Genomic DNA, 23,386 nt, shown 5'->3' on the forward strand with positions numbered 1-23,386 from the left:
GGAACGACATCTTCAACGCACGTTCTAATGAACTCGCACACCGACTCAGCGTATTCGTCAATGTTGTTATCTGACGCAATACGAAACATCTCCCAGTCCACGTGATGGAAGCAGTCTTGCAGTGTGGAGTCAGCTTGGTCGGACCAGCGTTGGACAGACCTGAGCGTGGGAGCCTCTTGTTTTAGTTTCTGTCTGTAGGCAGGGATCAACAAAATGGAGTCGTGGTCAGCTTTTCCGAAAGGGGGGCGGGGCAGGGCCTTATATGCGTCGCGGAAGTTAGAGTAACAATGATCCAAGGTCTTTCCACCCCTGGTTGCGCAATCGATATGCTGATAAAATTTGGGGAGTCTTGTTTTCAGATTAGCCTTGTTAAAATCCCCAGCTACAATGAATGCAGCCTCCGGATAAATCGTTTCCAGTTTGCAGAGAGTTAAATAAAGTTCGTTCAGAGCCATCGATGTGTCTGCTTGGGGGGGATATATACGGCTGTGATTATAATGGAAGAGAATTCTCTTGGTAGATAATGCGGTCTACATTTGATTGTGAGGAATTCTAAATCAGGTGAACAGAAGGATTTGAGTTCCTGTATGTTTCTTTCATCACACCATGTCACGTTGGCCATGAGGCATACGCCCCCGCCCCTCTTCTTACCAGAAAGATGTTTGTTTCTGTCAGCTCGATGCGTGGAGAAACCCGTTGGCTGCACCGCTTCTGATAGAGTCTCTCCAGTGAGCCATGTTTCAGTGAAGCAAAGGACGTTACAGTCTCTGATGTCCCTCTGGAATGCTACCCTTGCTCGGATTTCATCAACCTTGTTGTCAAGAGACTGGACATTGGCAAGAAGAATGCTAGGGAGTGGTGCACGGTGTGCCCGTCTCCGGAGTCTGACCAGAAGACCGTCTCGTTTCCCTCTCTTTCGGAGTCGTTTTTTTGGGTCGCTGCATAGGATCCCCTCCGTTGTCTTGTTTGTAAGGCAGAACACAGGATCCGCGTCGCGAAAAACATATTCTTGGTCGTACTGATGGTGAGTTGACGCTGATCTCATATTCAGTAGTTCTTCTCGACTGTATGTAATGAAACCTAAGATGACCTGGGGTACTAATGTAAGAAATAACACGTAAAAAAACAAAAAACTGCATAGTTTCCTAGGAACGCGAAGCGAGGCGGCCATCTCTGTCGGCGCCGGAACACAGCTGTAATCACTCTTAGAGACTTACCCAGAAAGACTCACAGCTGTAATCGCTGCCAAAGGGGATTCTAACAAGTATTGACTCAGGGAGGTTGAATACGTTTTCACTTTGTCATTCTGGGGTGTGTAAATGGGTAAGACACGCCATATAGAGCTTCACTGAAAGTCCTTCGCTCACACTAAATCCCCCCGACGTGAACAAAGTTTATATGCTAAATTCCCCCAACGTGAACTAAGTTCAAATGTTAAATTCCCCCGACGGGAATAAAGCTACATATGCTAAATTCCTCTGACCTGAATAAAATTACCTTGTTATCGACAGCTACCATCCACAATGGCAAGAGAGGAGAGCTAGTAATGCAATAATGGAGGTACATAAAGATGGCGTATTGGTCGTATTGTATTGCTCTTCAATCATCTTTTAATAACTTGGTCGTATTATATTGTTCTCCATTCATATTTTCTGTGTATTGTCATTAGCATAGTATACATGATCCTTATTTTAGCTACAATAAAAACATATACAAGTAGATTGTGCTTATTTATTGGCACATTGAACCACATTGCGTGCTGTAGTTAAACAACTCAGTGGATAGTGCTAAAACGATACCATTTCTGAATTCTGCCATCTTTATGTACATTTTCCATTAAGCATTTTTTGCGTTCACCCCCCCCAGATTTTTATTTGGATTTCATGTAATGGACATACACAAAATAGTCCAAATCAGTGTATATATATATATACACTGCTCAAAAAAATAAAGGGAAGACTAAAATAACACATCCTAGATCTGAATGAATGATATTCTTATTTAAAACGTTTTTCTTTACATAGTTGAATGTGCTGACAACAAAATCACACAAAAATTATCAATGGAAATCAAATTTATCAACCCATGGAGGTCTGGATTTGGAGTCACACTCAAAATTAAAGTGGAAAACCACACTACAGGCTGATCCAACTTTGATGTAATGTCCTTAAAACAAGTCAAAATGAGGCTCAGTCGTGTGTGTGGCCTCCACGTGCCTGTATGACCTCCCTACAACGCCTGGGCATGCTCCTGATGAGGTGGCGGATGGTCTCCTGAGGGATCTCCTCCCAGACCTGGACTAAAGCATCCGCCACCTCCTGGACAGTCTGTGGTGCAATGTGGTGTTGGTGGATGGAGCGAGACATGATGTCCCAGATGTGCTCAATTGGATTCAGGTCTGGGGAACGGGCGGGCCAGTCCATAGCATCAATGCCTTCCTCTTGCAGGAACTGCTGACACACTCCAGCCACATGAGGTCTAGCATTGTCTTGCATTAGGAGGAACCCAGGGCCAACCGCACCAGCATATGGTCTCACAAGGGGTCTGAGGATCTCATCTCGGTACCTAATGGCAGTCAGGCTACCTCTGGCGAGTACATGGAGGGCGGTGCGGCCCCCCAAAGAAATGCCACCCCACACCATAACTGACCCTCCGCTAAACCGGTCATGCTGGAGGATGTTGCAGGGACTTTTAAAATTTTTATTTGCATTTTATTTGCAGGGACTGGGAAACCGGTCAGAATTGAAGGAATGATGGATGGCGCTAAATACAGGGAAATTATTGAGGGAAACTTGCTTCAGTCTTCCAAAGATTTGAGACTGGGACAGAGGTCCACCTTCCAGCAGAACAATTACCCTAAGCATACTGCTGAAGCAACATTTGAGTGGTTTAAGGCGAAACATTTAAATGTCTTGGAATGGCCAAAGCCCAGACCACAATACATTTGAGAATCTGTCGAATGACTTAAAGATTGCTGTACACCAGAGAAACCCATCCAACTTGAAGGAGCTGGAGCCGTATTGCCTTGAAGAATGGGCAAAAATCCCAGTGGCTAGATGTGCCAAGCTTATAGAGACATACTCCAAGAGACTTGCAGCTGTAATTTCTGCAAAAGGTGGATCTACAATGTATTGACTTTGGGGGGTGAATAGTTATGCACGCTCAAGTTTTCTGTTTTTTTTGCCTTATTTCTGTTTGTTTCACAATAAAAAATATGTTGCATCTTCAAAGTGGTAGGCATGTGTGTAAATCAAATGATACAAACCCCTCAAAAATCAATTTTAATTCCAGGTTGTAAGGCAACAAAATAGGAAAAATGCCAAGGGGGGTGAATACTTTGGCAAGCCACTGTTCTTGGCTATATTCAGCGTAGCACTCGCAGCCTGGTTTCTCTCTAGGTTTCTACATCTGCATTGCTCTTTGGGGCTGGGTATATGTCAATCAAATCACATTTTATTTGTCACATACACATAGTTAGCAGATGTTAATGCGAGTGTAGCGAAATGCTTGTGCTTCTAGTTCTCTACACCTTCTCTATAGCTTCTCTACACCTTCTTTCCATATTTCTTTACCCTTTAGTGTACTTAACTGTATTTATACTTGGGATATCACTTTTCAACAGGAAACGTTTTTAATAAATCTCTGAAGGATGTGTTTAAACTATACTGGCTTTGTCACGTTTATATACACAAACTACAACTATACACTATTTGATATAAAGGGACCACAGACCACTTGGGTTGCATTTCCTTTCATTCATGTTGATCCTGCAAGGATATTAATATAAAGCTTGCAATTAATTTATACATTTTATTTTTCAAATAAGTAATTCCAGTGATTTGTACAGCTGCACATCTACACACCCAAACCTCTACACAATATGTGCATTTAGTAACACACCCATAATCTATACACAGGATGCTTCCCAAATAGCACCGGATTCCATATATAGTGCACTGCTTTGGGACCAGGGCCAATGGGCCCTTGTTGATGGGCCCTTGTCGATGGGCCCTGGTCGATGGGCCCTGGTCGATGGGCCCTTGTCGATGGGCCCTGGTCGATGGGCCCTGGTCGATGGGCCCTGGTCGATGGGCCCTTGTCGATGGGCCCTGGTCGATGGGCCCTGGTCGATGGGCCCTGGTCAAAAGTAGTGCGCTATGTGGCGAATAGGGTTCCATTTGGAATGAAGACATTAAAAAGAGGAAACATTTTCGATCACAAGATTTCTCAGTTATAAATATAAATAAATCCATGTAAAGTTCACGTTTGAGACATGAAATCCATGGCACCGTATTCCTTACATAGTGTACTATTTTTGACCAGGGCCCATCGACCAGGGCCTATTGGTCTCTGGTCGAAAGTAAAGCACTATGTAGGGATAAGAGTGCCATTAGGGACACAGACCATGTTTAATGTTCAGATTAGGCACCACCCTGGAACTGAGGTCTGTGGGATTAGAGACCCTGAGAAACGCCTCAGGTCACTAAAACAGAAAACACTCAGCATAGTTCTATAAAAAACAAAGTCTGAGTTGAATCTAATATCTGGTTTCAGTGATAGGAACGGTGTAACCTGAGTACCAGTCTCTGCCATCATGCCACTGACAGTGTGTGGCATAGAGTGACGTGATGACACAAACAGATTTATGCAGGCTAGGAAATGTGTATGATACCTACTATAAACCCCTACTACTGTAAAATACAGATAACTACATTTAACTACAATAGGGTTGCAAAATACCGCTTACTGTCCCCAAAGTCCCAGATTGTCCAGAAATCTTGGGTGGTTGAATCTGGATTTCCTGACAACTTTTTTCTTGATTCCATGAATTATCCAACTGGGACTTTGGGGAAAGTTTACATAACGTGATGTTGAAGCAGATGCAACATCAACCAGGATCATATAACATGTAAACAGACCCTTAATACTGAGAGAGAAGTAGCAATAATCACACATTACAGAAACGGTTTAAACCTAATATCTCCAATCAGTAGAACTACACACCATGATGTTGTCATGTTCAGTGCTGTGCCACAGGAAAATCAAATAATAAATACAACTAATAATAACAATAATAATAATAACTTAAAAATAAAAAAAATGCAAATACTAAATAAGTAACTATCATCATGAAAAGGATACATTTGACATGTTTTTAATAATATAATTAAAGGTCTGTGGGTTGAGATTGTCTTAGAGAATAGACCTCCTACCAGGGTTGGGGTCAATTCCATTTCAATTCCAGTCAACTAAGGAAGTACACTGACATTTTAATTCCAGTTCTCTTCATTGCTTTTCAATTAGCAAAATGTGGAATTGGAATTTGGTTTACTTTGTGAATTGACTGGAATTGATCCCAACCCTGCCTCCCACAGACGTTGATACTGATGATTAACACACTAAATGACTGTACACTCTGGCAGAATCACAAATGGCACCCTGTTCCCTAAATAGTGCACTAATTTTGACCAGAGCCTTATGGGAACGATATCACAGGGATGTTATAGCCTGAAATAGAATAAACACTGTTCCTACAGAAACTGTCTCAGTGGCTGATCAAAGGCAGTGCACTATATTGGCAATAGGGTTCCATTTGGGACACAAACTAAAATACATCCACCCTGTAGGAGACGGAGGAGGCTGTAGGGTTGCAAAATTCCCTTAACTTTCCTCAAATTCCCAGGTTTTCCAGAAATCCCGGTTAGAAGATTCCCAAAATCAGCAGGAAATCCAGAATCCTCCCACCAGGATTTATGGAGGAACTAAGAGGTGAGGTCATTTTACAATCCTAGACTTGAATGGAGCAAAGCAGAGTGACAAGCAGGCCTCTGGGTGGGTTGGTTGGCTGTATGGTATAAGGCCTTTCACAACAATGTATTCATCCACTTAAGGACAGGCAGGCAAAATACATTTAAAATGATACAGGCTCAGGAAACACATTTTGCTCTTATACGTACAATAAAATAAAGAAATAAACAACATAAGACATTAAAGGGGACCCTGGGGACACCAATAGAGAAGACATTAATGAGGACCTAATACTAAGCCCTGGGGGACACCAGTAGAGAAGACATTAAAGAGGACCTAGTACCAAGCCCTGGGGGACACCAGTAGAGAATTATAGAGGGCCTAGTATCGATCCCTGGTGGACACCAATAGAGAGACATTTTATAGGGCCTAGTATTGAGCCCTGGGGGACGCCAGCAGAGAGACATTATAGAGGACCTAGTATCTCACCATCTCCCCTCCCTCCCCATCTCCTATCCATCTCCCCCTCCCTTCCCATCTTCTTTCTCCCTCCCTCCCCATTTCCTCTCCCTCCCCATCTTCTTTCCCTTTCCCCTCCCTCCCCATCTCCTCTCCCTCCCCTCTACTTCCCCATCTCCTCTCCCTCCCCATCTCCTCTCCCTCCCCATCTCCTCACTTTTCCCTCCCTCCCTCCCCATCTCCTCTCCCTCCCCTCTACTTCCCCATCTCCTCTCCCTCTCCTCTACCTCCCCATCTCCTCTCCCTCTCCTCTACCTCCCCATCTCCTCTCCCTCTCCTCTACTTCCCCATCTCCTCTCCCTCTCCTCTACCTCCCCATCTCCTCTCCCTCCCCTCTACTTCCCCATCTCCTCTCCCTCCCCATCTCCTCACTTTTCCCTCCCTCCCTCCCTCCCCATCTCCTCTCCCTCTCCCCTCCCTCCCCATCTCCTCTCCCTCCCCATATTCTTTCCCTTTCCCTCTCCCCCCTCCTCCCCCATCTCACCTCCCTCCTTCCTGATGGGAATGTGAAATGAATAGTGGGGACTAACATGCTATATGGTATGTTGGTTCGATCCTATATAAAATACTGGGCTTTAGAATGTTTTTCTTTTTTTTTATTCCCACGGTTTGTGTTTGTTTCCTGAGGCTTGTAAAAAAAATAAGCTAGTGTAAACAAAAACAAAAGACATGTTAATAAAAATATAATCTCATCATGTTATCATAAAGTACTAATGAAGGCTTCTCTCTAACAACGAAGGCGCTATAACAAACCAACCAATGAAACGACACTGGAGACTAACACGCAGACGCGGTCACCGGGTTGCCAGATGGAAAGGTATGTAAACCCTCCCCAATGCAGCCACCTGGGACAGAGCTGCCCAACAACACAGTGTCCACCTGGCAACCTCAACCCAACTCAACAGTAGCCAGGTTGATGTTAAGCGGTAGTAACGTGGGTAAGTTAGTTTGCTGTTAAAGAGGACTACTGCCGCTTTACTTCCGGACACTGGGCTTTGAATGGGCTTCAAGATTGAATTTACTTCTACCAGATGCCTTTTATGAAGATTCTTTGTAATGAAGAAAATGTATGTATGTTTTTTGCGCTTGAAGACCATTAAAAAAAACTACAAAAGTTGAAAAACTACAAGGCTGAAAGGGCATTCACTTCTTGGTTACTTTCACAGCGTTTTGTTAGCTTCAGGTACGGTGAAGACAGAAGAGGAGACGGCAGGCGTTATTCCACACCTGAACCAGGGTCCGGCCTAAGGCTGGTCTGCCCCCTACTGGGCATCAGAGGATGGTGCAGAATAACTTCTTCTCCCTAAAGGGGTTCTCCGAGGCGGGCACAGGCACGATGAGGGGGTCGTCACGTATGTGGGCGTCACAATACACCATCAGATCCGCTGCTGCTTTGGAGACCTGGGAGACAGGAACAGGGGAGAAAGACAGGTATGATTAGGTAGGATAAGGCAGAGGAGAGGGGAGGGGGAGGAGGAGAGGAGGAGAAGGAGAGGAGAGGGAAGGAGGAGGAGAGGAGAGGAGAGAAGAGAGGGGAGGAGGAGAAGAGAGGGGAGGGGAGGAGGAGAAGAGAGGGGAGGAGGAGAAGATAGGGGAGGGAAGGAGGGGAGGAGGAGAAGAGAGGGGAGGGGAGGAGGAGAAGAGAGGGGAGGGGAGGAGGAGAAGAGAGGGGAGGAGGAGAAGAGAGGGGAGGGAAGGAGGAGAAGAGAGGGGAGGAGGAGAAGAGAGGGGAGGAGGAGAAGAGAGGGGAGGGGAGGGGAGAAGAGAGGGGAGGAGGTGAGGGGAGAAGGGTCCCATGCTGTCTCCAGTGCATTCAGAAAGTATTCAGACCCCTTGACTTGGATAACATTTTGTTGCATTACAGCATTCTAAAATGTATTAAAATTCAATTTGTCCTCATCAATATACACACAACACCCCATAATGACAAAAAAAAACAGGTTTATTTGACATTTTTGCAAATGTAATATCGCATTTCAATAAGTATTCAGACCATTTACTCAGTACTTTGTTGTCTTCTTGGGAATGATGCTACAAGCCTTGTACACCCTTATTTGGGGAGTTTATCCCATTCTTCTCTGCAGATCCTCAAGTTCTGTCAGGTTGGATGGGGAGCGTCGCTGTACAGCCATTTTCAGGTCTCTCCAGAGATGTTCGATCAGGTTCAAGTCCGGGCTCTGGCTGAGCCACTCAAAGACATTCTGAGAGTTGTCCCGAAGCCACTCCTGCGTTGTCTTGGCTGTATGCTTAGGGTTATTGTCCTGTTGGAAGGTGAACCTTTGCCCCAGTCTGAGGTCCTGAGCACCATGGAGCAGGTTTTCATCAAGGATCTCTCTGTACTTTGCCTCAATCCTGACTACTCTCCCAGTCCCTGCCACTGAAAATCATCCCCACAGCATGATGCTGCTACAACCATGCTTCACCGTAGGGATGGTGCCAGGTTTCCTCCAGATGTGACGCTTGGCAATCAGGCCAAATAGTTCAATCTTGGATTCACCAGACCAGATAATCTTGTTTCTGATGGTCTGAGAGTCTTTAGCTGCCTTTTGGAAAACTCCAAGCGGCCTGTCATGTGACTTTTACTGAGGAGTGGCTTCCGTCTGGCCACTCTACTAAGTCCTGATTGGTGGAGTTCTGTAGAGATGGTTGTCCTTCTGGAAGGTTCTCCCATCTCCATAGAGGAACTCTGGAGCTCTGTCTGAGAGACTATCAGGTTCTTTGTCACCTCCCTTCACCTCTGAGGCCCTTCACCTCTGATTGCTCAGTTTGGCCGGGCAGCCAGCTCTAGGAAGAGTCTTGGTGGTTCCAAACTTCTTCGATTAAAGAATGATGGAGGCCACTGTTCGTGGGGACCTTCAATGCTGCAGAATTTTTTGGGCAACCTTCCCCAGATCTGTGCCTCGGTACAATCCTGTCTCGGAGCTCTACGGACAATTTCTTGTAGCTCATGGCTTGGTTTTTGCTCTGACATGCACTGTCAACTGTGAGACCTTATATGCAGTGGGGAGAACAAGTATTTGATACACTGCCGATTTTGCACGTCTTCCTACTTACAAAGCATCTAGAGGTCTGTAATTTTTATGATAGGTACACTTCAACTGTGAGAGAAGGAATCTAATCCAGAAAATCACATTGTATGATTTTTCTGTAATTAATTTGCATTTTATTGAATGACATAAGTATTTGATACATCAGAAAAGCAGAACTTAATATGTGGTACAGAAACCTTTGTTTGCAATTACAGATGTCATACGTTTCCTGTAGTTCTTGACCAGGTTTTCACACACTGCTGCAGGGATTTTGGCCCACTCCTCCAAACAGACCTTCTCCAGATCCTTCAGGTTTCGGGGCTGTCACTGGACAATACGGACTTTCAGCTCCTTCCAAAGATTTTCTATTGGGTTCAGGTCTGGAGACTGGCTAGGCCACTCCAGGACCTTGAGATGCTTCTTACGGAGCCACTCCTTAGTTGCCCTGGCTGTGTGTTTCGGGTCGTTGTCATGCTGGAAGACCCAGCCACGACCCATCTTCAATGCTCTTACTGAGGAAGGGAGGTTGTTGGCCAAGATCTCGCGATACATGGCCCCATCCATCCTCCCCTCAATATGGCGCAGTCTTTCTGTCCCCTTTGCAGAAAAGAATACCCAAAGAATTATGTTTCCACCTCCATGCTTCACGGTTGGGATGGTGTTCTTGGGGTTGTACTCATCCTTCTTCTTCATCCAAACACGGCGAGTGGAGTTTAGACCAAAAAGCTCTATTTTTGTCTCATCAGACCACATGACCTTCTCCCATTCCTCCTCTGGATCATCCAGATGGCAAACTTCAGACGGGCCTGGACATGCGCTGGCTTGAGCAGGGGGACCCTGCGTGCGCTGCAGGATTTTAATCCATGACGGCGTAGTGTGTTACTAATGGTTTTCTTTGAGACTGTGGTCCCAGCTCTCTTCAGGTCATTGACCAGGTCCTGCAGTGTAGTTCTGAGCTGATCCCTCACCTTCCTCATGATCATTGATGCTCCACAAGGTGAGATCTTGCATGGAGCCCCAGACCGAGGGTGATTGACCGTCATCTTGAACTTCTTCCATCTTCTAATAATTGCGTCAGTTGTTGCCTTCTCACCAAGCTGCTTGCCTATTGTCCTGTAGCCCATCCCAGCCTTGTGCAGGTCTACAATTTTATTCCTGATGTCCTTACACAGCTCTCTGGTCTTGGCCATTGTGGAGAGGTTGGAGTCTGTTTGATTGAGTGTGTGGACAGGTGTCTTTCATACAGGTAACAATTTCAAACAGGTGCAGTTAATACAGGTAATGAGTGGAGAACAGGAGGGCTTCTTAAAGAAAAACGAACAGGTCTGTGAGAGCCGGAATTCTTACTGGTTGGTAAGGTGATCAAATACCTATGTCATGCAATAAAATGCAAATTAATTACTTAAAAATCATACAATGTGATTTTCTGGATTTTTGTTTTAGATTCCGTCTCTCACAGTTGAAGTGTACCTATGATAAAATTACAGATCTCTACATGCTTTGTAAGTAGGAAAACCTGCAAAATCGGCAGTGTAGCAAATACTTGTTCTCCCTACTGTAGATAGGTGTGTGCCTTTCCAAATCATGTCCAATCAATTGAATTTACCACAGGTGGTCTCCTATCAAGTTGATGAAACATCTCAAGGATGATCAATGGAAACAGGATGCACCTGAGCTCAATGTTGAGTTCCATTGCGAAGGGTCTGAATTCATATGTAAATAAGGTATTTCTATTTTAACTTTTTTTTAAACATTTGCAAACAGAAAAAAAAACAGTTTTCACTTTGAGAATATTTTTTTTTATATACATTTTAGAATAAGGCTGTAATGTAAAATATGGAGAAAGTCAAGGGATCTCAATACTTTCTGAATGCAATGTAGGAGAGGACAGGAGGGTTCCAGACTATCTGTAATTACAGTAGAGCCTCGTGAGGAGAGGAGGCTTCCAGACTATCTGTAATAACAGTAGAGCCTCGTGAGGACAGGAGGGTTCCAGACTATCTGTAATTACAGTAGAGCCTCGTGAGGACAGGAGGGTTCCAGACTATCTGTAATTACAGTAGAGCCTTGTGATGGAGGGTTCCAGACTGTCTATCTGTAATTACAGTAGAGCCTCGTGATGGAGGGTTCGACTGTCTATTTGTAATTACAGTAGAGCCTCGTGGTAGAGGGTTCCAGATTATCTGTCTGTAATTACAGTAGAGCCTTGTGATGGAGGGTTCCAGACTGTCTATTTGTAATTGCAGTAGAGCCTCGTGATGGAGGGTTCCAGACTATCTGTAATTACAGTAGAGCCTCGTGATAGAGGGTTCCAGACTATCTGTCTGTAATTACAGTAGAGCCTCGTGATGGAGGGTTCCAGACTGTCTATCTGTAATTATGGTCGAGCCTCGTGATGGAGGGTTTGACTCTCTATCTGTAATTACAGTAGAGCCTCGTGATGGAGGGTTCCAGACTATCTGTCTGTAATTACAGTAGAGCCTCGTGATGGAGGGTTCCAGACTGTTTATCTGTAATTACAGTAGAGCCTTGTGATGGAGGGTTCCAGACTATCTGCAATTACAGTAGAGCCTTGTGAGGAGAGGAGGGTTCCAGACTGTCTATCTGTAATTACAGTAGAGCCTGGTGATGGAGTGTTCCAGACTGTCTATCTGTAATTACAGTAGAGCCTTGTGAGGAGAGGAGGGTTCCAGACTGTCTATCTGTAGTTACAGTAGAGGCTCATGATGGAGGGTTCCAGACTATCTGTAATTACAGTAGAGCCTTGTGAGGAGAGGAGGGTTCCAGACTGTCTATCTGTAATTACAGTAGAGGCTCATGATGGAGGGTTCCAGACTATCTGTAATTACAGTAGAGGCTCATGATGGAGGGTTCCAGACTATCTGTAATTACAGTAGAACCTTTTGATGGAGGGGAGGATAGAAGAGCGAAGGAGAGCTCTGCTCATTAGCACAGATCAAATCAAATCAAAACATTATTCTGTGTGATGAGGCAATTAATGAGACCAGTGATCCCTCAATAAGATGCACAGAGACTGAATATGCTGTGTAGAGGAGGGAAGTCAGGAACCAATATACTCAGTAAGTTAGGAAAGCTAAGGCTAGCTTTTTCAAACATACATTTGCATTCTGTAGCACCAATTCCAAAATGTTTTGGGACACTGTAAAGTCCATGGAGAATAAGAGCACTTCCTCCCAGCTGCCCACTGTACTGAGGCTAGGAAACACCTTCACCACCGTTAAATCTACGATAATCGATCATTTCAATAAGCATTCTTCTACGGCTTGCCATGCTTTCCACCTGGCTACCCCTACCCCGGCCAACATCTCAGCACCCCCTGCAGCAACTTGTCCAAGAGATCCCCCCCCCCACACACACATTTCTCCTTCACCCAAACCCAAACAGCTGATGTTCTGAAAGAGCTGCAAAATCTGGATCCCTACAAATCAGCTGGGCTAGTCAATCTGGACCCTCTCTTTCTACAATTATCTGCCAAAATTGTTGCAACCCCTATTACTAAACTGTTCAACCTCTCTTTCGTATCGTCTGAGATCCCCATAGATTGGAAAGCTGCCGCGGTCATCCCTCGCTTCACAGGGGGAGACCCTCTAGACCCAAACTGCTACAGACCTATATCTATCCTACCCTGTCTTTCTAAGGTCTTCGAAAGCCAAGTTAACAAACAGATCACCGACCATTTCGAATCCCACCGTACCTTCTCCACTATGCAATCTGGTGTCTGAGCTGGTCATGGGTGCACCTCAGCCACGCTCAAGGTCCTTAACGATATCATAACCGCCATCGATAAAAGACAGTACTGTGCAGCCATCTTCATCGACCTGGCCAAGGCTTTCGACTCTGTCAATCATCGCATTCTCATCGGCAGACTCAATAGCCTTGGTTTCTCAAATGATTGCCTCGCCTGGTTCACCAACTTCTTCTCAGATAGCGTTCAGTGTGTCAAATCGGAGGGCCTGTTGTCTGGACCTCTGGCAGTCTCTATGGGGGTGCCACAGGGTTCAGTTCTCAGACCGACTCTTTTCTCTGTATATATCAATGACGTCGCTCTTGCTGCCGGTGTTTCTCTGATCCACCTCTACACAGACGACACCATTCTGTATGCATCTGGCCCTTCTTTGGACACTGTTCTAACAAACCTCCAAACGAGCTTCAATGCCATACAACACTCCTTCCGAGGCCTCCAACTGCTTTTAAATGCTAGTAAAACTAAGTGCATGCTCTTCAGCCGATTGCTGCCCGCACCCTCCCGCCCGACTAGCATCACTACTCTGGACGGTTCTGAATTAGAATATGTGGACAACTACAAATACCTAGGTGTCTGGTTAGACTGTAAACTCTCCTTCCAGACTCACATTAAGCATCTCCAATCCAAAATTAAATCTAGAATTGGCTTCCTATTTTGCAACAAAGCATCCTTCACTCACACTGCCAAACATACCCTCGTAAAACTGATTATCCTACCGATCCTCGACTTGGGCGATGTCATTTACAAAATAGCCTCCAACACTCTACTCAGCAAACTGGATGTAGTCTATCACAGTGCCATCTGTTTTGTCACCAAAGCCCCATATACTACCCACCACTACGACCTGTATGCTCTCATTGGCTGGCCCTCACTACATATTCGTCGCCAAACCCACTGGCTCCAGGTCATCTATAAGTCTTTGCTAGGTAAAGCCCCGCCTTATCTCAGCTCACTGGTCACCATAGCAGCACCCACCCGTAGCACACGTTCCAGCAGGTATATTTCACTGGTCATTCCCAAAGTCAACACCTCCTTTGGTCGCCTTTCCTTCCAGTTCTCTGCTGCCAATGACTGGAACGAATTGCAAAAATTACTGAAGCTGGAGTCTTATATCTCCCTCTCTAACTTGAAGCATCAGCTGTCAGAGCAGCTTACCGATCACTGCACCTGTACACAGCCCACCTTTGCACCCCAGTATCTCTACTTGCACATCATCATTTGCACATCTACCACTCCAGTGTTAATGCTAAATGTTAATTATTTCGCCTCTATGGCATATTTATTGCCTTACCTCCCTACTCTTCTACATTTGCACACACTGTACATATATTTTTCTCAAATATACTTTTCTCAAATATATAAAATATATACATATATTTTTTTCAAACAACATGTTTGTTTATGTGTAACTCTGTGTTGTTGTCTTTGTCACACTGCTTTGCTTTATCTTGGCCAGGTCACAGTTGTAAATGAGAACTTGTTCTCAACACCTGGTTAAATAAAGGTGAAATAAAAAAATAATAAAACAGAGATCTGTGATCCCAACTGCTTCTCTCTCTCTTTCCTTTTACAGACACACCATCCCACCATCTGGGAGGGGAGGATTTATCCACTGAGAAATATTGGGAGTCATCAAGGCAAAGCGTGGCTACTTTGAAGAATCTCAAATATAAAATGTATGTTTCTTTTTTTGGTTACTACATGATTCCGTATGTGTTATTTCATCGTTTTGATGTCTTCACTATTATTCTACAATGTAGAAAATAGTCAAAATAAAGAAAAACCCTTGAATGACTACTATAACTGTATATTTTCGATTCTTAAAAGTTGCCACCCTTTGCCTTGATGACAGCTTTGCACACTCTTGGCATTCTCTCAACCAGCCAGTTTCATCATAGCTCTTGATGGTCTTTGTGACTGCAATTGAAGAAAATGTTAAAGTTCTTGAACTTTTCCGGATTGACTGACCTTCATGTCTTAAAGTAATGATGGACTGTCATTTCTCTTTGCTTATTTGAGCTGTTCTTGCCATAATATGGACTTGGTCTTTTACCAAATAGGGCTATCTTTTGTATACCACCCCTATCTTGTCACAACACAACTGATTGTGTCAAACGCATTAAGAAGGAATGAAATTCAACAAATTAACTTTGAACAAGGCACACCTGTTAATTGAAATGCATTCCAGGTGACTACCTCATGAAACTGGTTGAGAGAATGCCAAGAGTGTGCAAAGATGTCATTAAGGCAAATATAAAATCTATTTTGATTTGTTTAACACTTTTTTGGTTACTACATGATTCCATATGTTTTTTCATAGTTTTGATGTCTTCACTATTATTCTACAATGTAGACAATAGTAAACATAAAGAAAAACCCTTGAATGAGTAGGTGTACAAAAATAAAGAGAGAGCCCTCCGCAGATCCTGTCTCAACTGAATAACTTGTTGAATCTATAAACCTAGATTTATCTCCCCATGGTCAATTTTAAGAGCAGCCACTTTTTGAATGAAAGTCAAGCTCTGCTTTGAACAATTATCATCCATTAAATAATCTAAACACGCCCCCAAAAAATAGGTTTCCATATATAAATACACTGGCACAGACCTAAGACGTCACGGCACTATGCTGATCTGTTATCATCAGCATTATTCTACTGGTCAATCTGGCACTCACCTGGTGTATGTCCCAAATGACACCCTATTCCCTATATAGTGGACTACATAATGACACCCTATTCCCTATATAGTGGACTACATAATGGCACCCTATTCCCTATATAGCACACAACATAATGACACCCTATTCCCTATATAGTGCACTACTTCTGCCAATGGGCCCTGGTCAAAAGTAGTGCACTATCAAGGGAATAGGGTGTCTTTATGTAGTACACTATCAAGGGAATAGGGTGTCATTATGTAGTACACTATCAAGGGAATAGGGTGTCATTATGTAGTACACTATCAAGGGAATAGGGTGCCATTTGGGATAAACTTCACCAAACCTGGAGGATCACTCTGATCTAACACACACACAGACACACACAGACACACAGACACACAGACACACAGACACACACACACACACACACACACACACACACACACACACACACACACACACACACACACACACACACACACACACACACACACACACACACACACACCCCTACAGTACCTTACCTTTATCCTGTCCATACAAGACTCCATCTTGAGTTGTTCCACAGCTTTCCTGGCGTGGGAGATGCTGTTGTTGTTGACCACACTGTCCTTCATGACGATGACCTGGCAGTACAAAGACACATGGAGTCAAGAGGCTGGGTGAGTGCTGTTGGCGACGTTGTCCTTCATGATGATGATCTAGGGGTTGAGTAGAAGAAATCTAGAAAGAAAGAAATATGATTGATGAAGCCAGAACCAGGAGGTTATATTGTCTTAAGAGTTGAATATCTTTTCATCTGCAGTTGAAGAAGCACAAACAAGACATGGAGCGAAGAGGTCTGACGAACATCTCTACATCAGCCCTGAGGGGCATTCGAACCTGTACATCAGCCCTGAGGGGCATTCCAATCTCTACATCAGCCCAGAGGGGCATTCCAACCGCCTTTACATCAGCCCTGAGGGGCATTCCAACCTGTAAATCAGCCCTGAGGGGCATTACAACCATCTCTACCTCAGCCCTGAGGGGCATTCCAACCTCTATATCAGCCCTGAGGGGCATTCCAACCTGTACATCAGCACTGAGGGGCATTCCAATCTCTACATCAGCCCTGAGGGGCATTCCAATCATCTCTACATCAGCCCTGATGGGCATTCCAACCTGTACATCAGCCCTGAGGGGCATTCCAACCACCTCTACATCAGCCCTGAGGGGCATTACAACCACTTCTATATCAGCCCTGAGGGGCATTACAACCATCTCTACATCAGCCCTGAGGGTCATTCCAACCTGTACATCAGCCCTGAGGGGCATTCCAACCTATACATCAGCCCTGAGGGGCATTCCAATCATCTCTACATCAGCCCTGTGGTTTTAGGGTTAGACTGTGGAGTTAGGGTTAGACTGGGTTAGACTGTGGTGTTAGGGTTAGACAAAGTTAGACTGTGGTGTTTGGGTTAGACTGTGGCGTTAGGGTTACACTGGGTTAGACTGTGGTTTTAGGGTTAGACTGGGTTAGACTGTGGAGTTAGGGTTAGACTGGGTTAGACTGTGGTGTTAGGGTTAGACTGTGGAGCTAGGGTTAGATAAACCTGTACATCAGCCCTGAGGGTCATTCCAACCTATACATCAGCCCTGAGGGGCATTCCAATCATCTCTACATCAGCCCTGAGGGGCATTCCAATCATCTCTACATCAGCCCTGATGGGCATTCCAACCTGTACATCAGCCCTGAGGGGAATTACAACCATCTCTACATCAGCCCTGAGGGTCATTCCAACCTGTACATCAGCCCTGAAGGTCATTCCAACCAGTACATCAGCTCTGACAGGCATTCCAACCTATACATCAGCCCTGAGGGGCATTCCAACCACCTCTACATCAGCCCTGAGGGGCACTCCAACAACCTCTACATCAGCCCTGAGGGGCATTACAACCTCGACATCAGCCCCGAGGGGCATTCCAACCATCTCACCATCAGCCCAGAGGGCTTTCCATCCTCCTCTGTCTAACCCAGTCTAAAAATAAAACCACAGTCTAACCCTAACACCACAGTCTAACCTTAAACTCCACAGTCTAACCCTAACACCAAAGTCTAACCCAGTCTAACCCTAACTCCACAGTCTAACCCAGTCTAACCAAGTCTAACCCAGTCTAACCCTTACTCCACAGTCTAACCCAGTCTAACCCTAACGCCACAGTCTAACCCTAACTCCATTCTAACTCAGTCTAACCCTAACTCCACAGTCTAAAACAGTCTAACCCTAACACCACAGTCTAACACTGTCTAACACTAACACCACAGTCAAACCCAGTCTAATCCTAACGCCACAGTCTAACCCTAACTCCACAGTCAAACCCAGTCTAACCCTAACGCACCAGTCTAACCCTTACTCCACAGTCTAACCCTAACTCCACAGTCTAACCCAGTCTAACACTAACACCACAGTCTAACCCTAACTCCACAGTCTAACCCAGTCTAACCCTAACACCAGTCTAACCCAGTCTAACCCTAACTCCACAGTATAACCCAGTCTAACCCTAACTCCACAGTCTAACCCAGTCTAACCATAACACCACAGTCAAACCCAGTCTAATCCTAACGCCACAGTCTAACCCTAACTTCACAGTCAAACCCAGTCTAACCCTAACTCCACAGTCTAACCCAGTCTAACCCTAACTCCACAGTTTAACCCAGTCTAACTCTAACTCCACAGTCTAACCCAGTCTAACCCTAACTCCACAGTCTAACCCAGTCTAACCAAGTCTAACCCAGTCTAACCCTTACTCCACAGTCTAACCCTAACTCCACAGTCTAACCCAGTCTAACCCTAACGCCACAGTCTAACCCTAACTCCATTCTAACTCGGTCTAACCCTAACTCCACAGTCTAAAACAGTCTAACCCTAACACCACAGTCTAACACTGTCTAACCCTAACACCACAGTCAAACCCAGTCTAATCCTAACGCCACAGTCTAACCCTAACTCCACAGTCAAACCCAGTCTAACCCAGTCTAACCCTAACGCCCCAGTCTAACCCTTACTCCACAGTCTAACCCTAACTCCACAGTCTAACCCAGTCTAACACTAACACCACAGTCTAACCCTAACTCCACAGTCTAACCCAAACACCACAGTCTAACCCAGTCTAACCCTAACTCCACAGTCTAACCCTAACTCCACAGTCTAACCCAGTCTAACCCTAACGCCACAGTCTAACCCTAACTCCACAGTTTAACCCAGTCTAACCAAGTCTAACCCAGTCTAACCCTTACTCCACAATCTAACCCTAACTCCACAGTCTAACCCAGTCTAACCCTAACTCCCCAGTCTAACCCAGTCTAACCCTAACGCCACAGTCTAACCCAGTCTAACCCTAACACCACAGTCTAACACTGTCTAACCCTAACACCACAGTCAAACCCAGTCTAATCCTAACGCCACAGTCTAACCCTAACTCCACAGTCAAACCCAGTCTAACCCTAACGCACCAGTCTAACCCTTACTCCACAGTCTAACCCTAACTCCACAGTCTAACCCAGTCTAACACTAACACCACAGTCTAACCCTAACTCCACAGTCTAACCCAGTCTAACCCTAACACCAGTCTAACCCAGTCTAACCCTAACTCCACAGTATAACCCAGTCTAACCCTAACTCCACAGTCTAACCCAGTCTAACCATAACACCACAGTCAAACCCAGTCTAATCCTAACGCCACAGTCTAACCCTAACTTCACAGTCAAACCCAGTCTAACCCTAACTCCACAGTCTAACCCAGTCTAACCCTAACTCCACAGTTTAACCCAGTCTAACTCTAACTCCACAGTCTAACCCAGTCTAACCCTAACTCCACAGTCTAACCCAGTCTAACCAAGTCTAACCCAGTCTAACCCTTACTCCACAGTCTAACCCTAACTCCACAGTCTAACCCAGTCTAACCCTAACGCCACAGTCTAACCCTAACTCCATTCTAACTCGGTCTAACCCTAACTCCACAGTCTAAAACAGTCTAACCCTAACACCACAGTCTAACACTGTCTAACCCTAACACCACAGTCAAACCCAGTCTAATCCTAACGCCACAGTCTAACCCTAACTCCACAGTCAAACCCAGTCTAACCCAGTCTAACCCTAACGCCCCAGTCTAACCCTTACTCCACAGTCTAACCCTAACTCCACAGTCTAACCCAGTCTAACACTAACACCACAGTCTAACCCTAACTCCACAGTCTAACCCAAACACCACAGTCTAACCCAGTCTAACCCTAACTCCACAGTCTAACCCTAACTCCACAGTCTAACCCAGTCTAACCCTAACGCCACAGTCTAACCCTAACTCCACAGTTTAACCCAGTCTAACCAAGTCTAACCCAGTCTAACCCTTACTCCACAATCTAACCCTAACTCCACAGTCTAACCCAGTCTAACCCTAACTCCCCAGTCTAACCCAGTCGAACCCTAACGCCACAGTCTAACCCAGTCTAACCCTAACTCCACAGTCTAACCCAGTCTAACCCAGTCTAACCCTAACTCCACAGTCTTACCCAGTCTAACCCTAACTCCACAGTCTAACCCAGTCTAACCCTAACTCCACAGTATAACCCAGTCTAACCCTAACTCCACAGTCTAACCCAGTCTAACCCTAACTCCACAGTCTAACCCAGTCTAACCAAGTCTAACCCAGTCTAACCCTTACTCCACAGTCTAACCCTAACTCCACAGTCTAACCCAGTCTAACCCTAACGCCACAGTCTAACCCTAACTCCATTCTAACCCAGTCTAACCCTAACTCCACAGTCTAAAACTGTCTAACCCTAACACCACAGTCTAACACTGTCTAACCCTAACACCACAGTCAAACCCAGTCTAATCCTAACGCCACAGTCTAACCCTAACTCCACAGTCAAACCCAGTCTAACCCTAACGCCCCAGTCTAACCCTTACTCCACAGTCTAACCCTAACTCCACAGTCTAACCCAGTCTAACACTAACACCACAGTCTAACCCTAACTCCACAGTCCAACCCAGTCTAACCCTAACACCAGTCTAACCCAGTCTAACCCTAACTCCACAGTCTAACCCAGTCTAACCCTAACTCCACAGTCTAACCCAGTCTAACCATAACTACACAGTCTAACCCAGTCTAACCCTAACTCCACAGTCTAACCTTAACACCATTCTAACCCTAACTCCACAGTCTAACCCAGTCTAATCCTAACATCACAGTCAAACCCTAACTCCACAGTCTAAACCAGTCTAACCCTAACTAACCCTAACACCACAGTCTAACCCTAACTAACCCTAACACCACAGTCTAACCCAGTCTAACCCTAAAAACCCTAACTCCAGAGTCTAACACAGTCTAACCCTAACACCACAGTCTAACCCTAACTCCACAGTCTAACCCTAACACCACAGTCTAACCCAGTCTAACCCTAACTCCACAGTCTAAACCAGTCTAACCCTAAAACCATAGTCTAACCCAGTCTAACCCTAACGCAATAGGCTAACCCAAACACCACAGTCTAACACTGTCAAACCCTAACACCACAGTCTAACCGAGTCTAACCCTAACTCCACAGTCTAACCCTAACACCACAGTCTAACCCAGTCTAACCCTAACTCCACAGTCTAACCCAGACTAACCCTAACGCCACAGTCTAACCCAGTCTAATCCTTACTCCACAGTCCAACCATAACTCCACAGTCTAACCCAGTCTAACCCTAACTCCACAGTCTAACCAAGTCTAACCCTAACGCCACAGTCTAACCCAGTCTAACCCTAACTCCACAGTCTAACCCTAACTCCACAGTCTAACCCAGTCTAACCAAGTCTAACCCAGTCTAACCCTTACTCCACAGTCTAACCCGAACTCCACAGTCTATCCCAGTCTAACCCTAACTCCACAGTCTAACCCAGTCTAACCCTAACTCCACAGTATAACGCAGTCTAACCCTAACTCCACAGTCTAATCCAGTCTAACCCTAACCCAGTCTAACCCTAACACACCAGTCTAACCCAGTCTAAACCTAACAACAGTCTAACCTTAACACCACAGTCTAACCCAGTCCAACCCTAACACCAGTCTAACCCAGTCTAACCCTAACACCACAGTCTAACCCAGTCTAACCCTAACTCCACAGTCTAACCTTAACACCAGTCTAACCCTAACGCCACAGTCTAACCCAGTCGAACCCTAACTAACCCTAACACCAGTCTAACCCTAAATCCACAGTCTAACCCCAATGCCACAGTATAACCAAGTCTAACCCTAACGCCCCAGTCTATCCCTAAAACCACAGTCTAACCCAGTCTAACCCTAATGCCTAGGTCTAACCCAGTCTAACCCTAACACCACAGTCTAACCCAGTCTAACCCTAACACCACAGTCTAACCCAGTCTAACCCTAATGCCCCAGTCTTACCCAGTCTAACCCTAATACCACAGTCTAACCCTAATGCCCCAGTCTAACCCAGTCTAACCATAACTCCACACTCTAACCCAGTCTAACCCTAACACCAGTGTTTAACCCAGTCTAACCCTAACTCCTCAGCCTAACCCTAACTCCACAGTCTAACCCAGTCTAACCCTAACACCAGAGTCTCACCCAAACTCCCCAGTCTAACCCTAACTCCATTCTAACCCTAACTCCACAGTCTAACCCAGTCTAACACTAACACCACAGTCTAACCCTAACTCCACAGTCCAACCCAGTCTAACCCTAACACCAGTCTAACCCAGTCTAACCCTAACTCCACAGTCTAACCCAGTCTAACCCTAACTCCACAGTCTAACCCAGTCTAACCATAACTACACAGTCTAACCCAGTCTAACCCTAACTCCACAGTCTAACCTTAACACCATTCTAACCCTAACTCCACAGTCTAACCCAGTCTAATCCTAACATCACAGTCAAACCCTAACTCCACAGTCTAAACCAGTCTAACCCTAACTAACCCTAACACCACAGTCTAACCCTAACTAACCCTAACACCACAGTCTAACCCAGTCTAACCCTAAAAACCCTAACTCCAGAGTCTAACACAGTCTAACCCTAACACCACAGTCTAACCCTAACTCCACAGTCTAACCCTAACACCACAGTCTAACCCAGTCTAACCCTAACTCCACAGTCTAAACCAGTCTAACCCTAAAACCATAGTCTAACCCAGTCTAACCCTAACGCAATAGGCTAACCCAAACACCACAGTCTAACACTGTCAAACCCTAACACCACAGTCTAACCGAGTCTAACCCTAACTCCACAGTCTAACCCTAACACCACAGTCTAACCCAGTCTAACCCTAACTCCACAGTCTAACCCAGACTAACCCTAACGCCACAGTCTAACCCAGTCTAATCCTTACTCCACAGTCCAACCATAACTCCACAGTCTAACCCAGTCTAACCCTAACTCCACAGTCTAACCAAGTCTAACCCTAACGCCACAGTCTAACCCAGTCTAACCCTAACTCCACAGTCTAACCCTAACTCCACAGTCTAACCCAGTCTAACCAAGTCTAACCCAGTCTAACCCTTACTCCACAGTCTAACCCGAACTCCACAGTCTATCCCAGTCTAACCCTAACTCCACAGTCTAACCCAGTCTAACCCTAACTCCACAGTATAACGCAGTCTAACCCTAACTCCACAGTCT

General features: G+C 45.3%; 1 protein-coding gene across 2 annotated transcripts in view; it reads right to left on the bottom strand.

The window, feature by feature from the left end:
- Positions 1-6,742: 6,742 nt before the first annotated feature.
- Positions 6,743-23,386, bottom strand: part of LOC118942079 (guanine nucleotide-binding protein G(I)/G(S)/G(O) subunit gamma-4-like) — a 29,478-nt gene continuing 12,834 nt past the window's right edge. The window contains exons 2-3 of one of the 2 annotated variants that reach the window (XM_036956446.2): positions 16,248-16,349; positions 6,743-7,668 (exon numbers count right to left, since the gene is read on the bottom strand). In XM_036956446.2, the coding sequence (XP_036812341.1) occupies positions 7,540-7,668; positions 16,248-16,340 (222 nt within the window). In that variant the 5' untranslated portion in view covers positions 16,341-16,349 and the 3' untranslated portion in view covers positions 6,743-7,539. Of the gene's footprint in view, positions 7,669-16,247; positions 16,447-23,386 lie in introns of both variants that reach the window. The other variant, XM_036956445.2, reaches the window with a different exon arrangement.

The sequence above is a fragment of the Oncorhynchus mykiss genome, chromosome 20 (assembly GCF_057628025.1).
Source record: "Oncorhynchus mykiss isolate SJ-2025 chromosome 20, ASM5762802v1, whole genome shotgun sequence".
Classification (NCBI taxonomy): domain Eukaryota; kingdom Metazoa; phylum Chordata; class Actinopteri; order Salmoniformes; family Salmonidae; genus Oncorhynchus; species Oncorhynchus mykiss.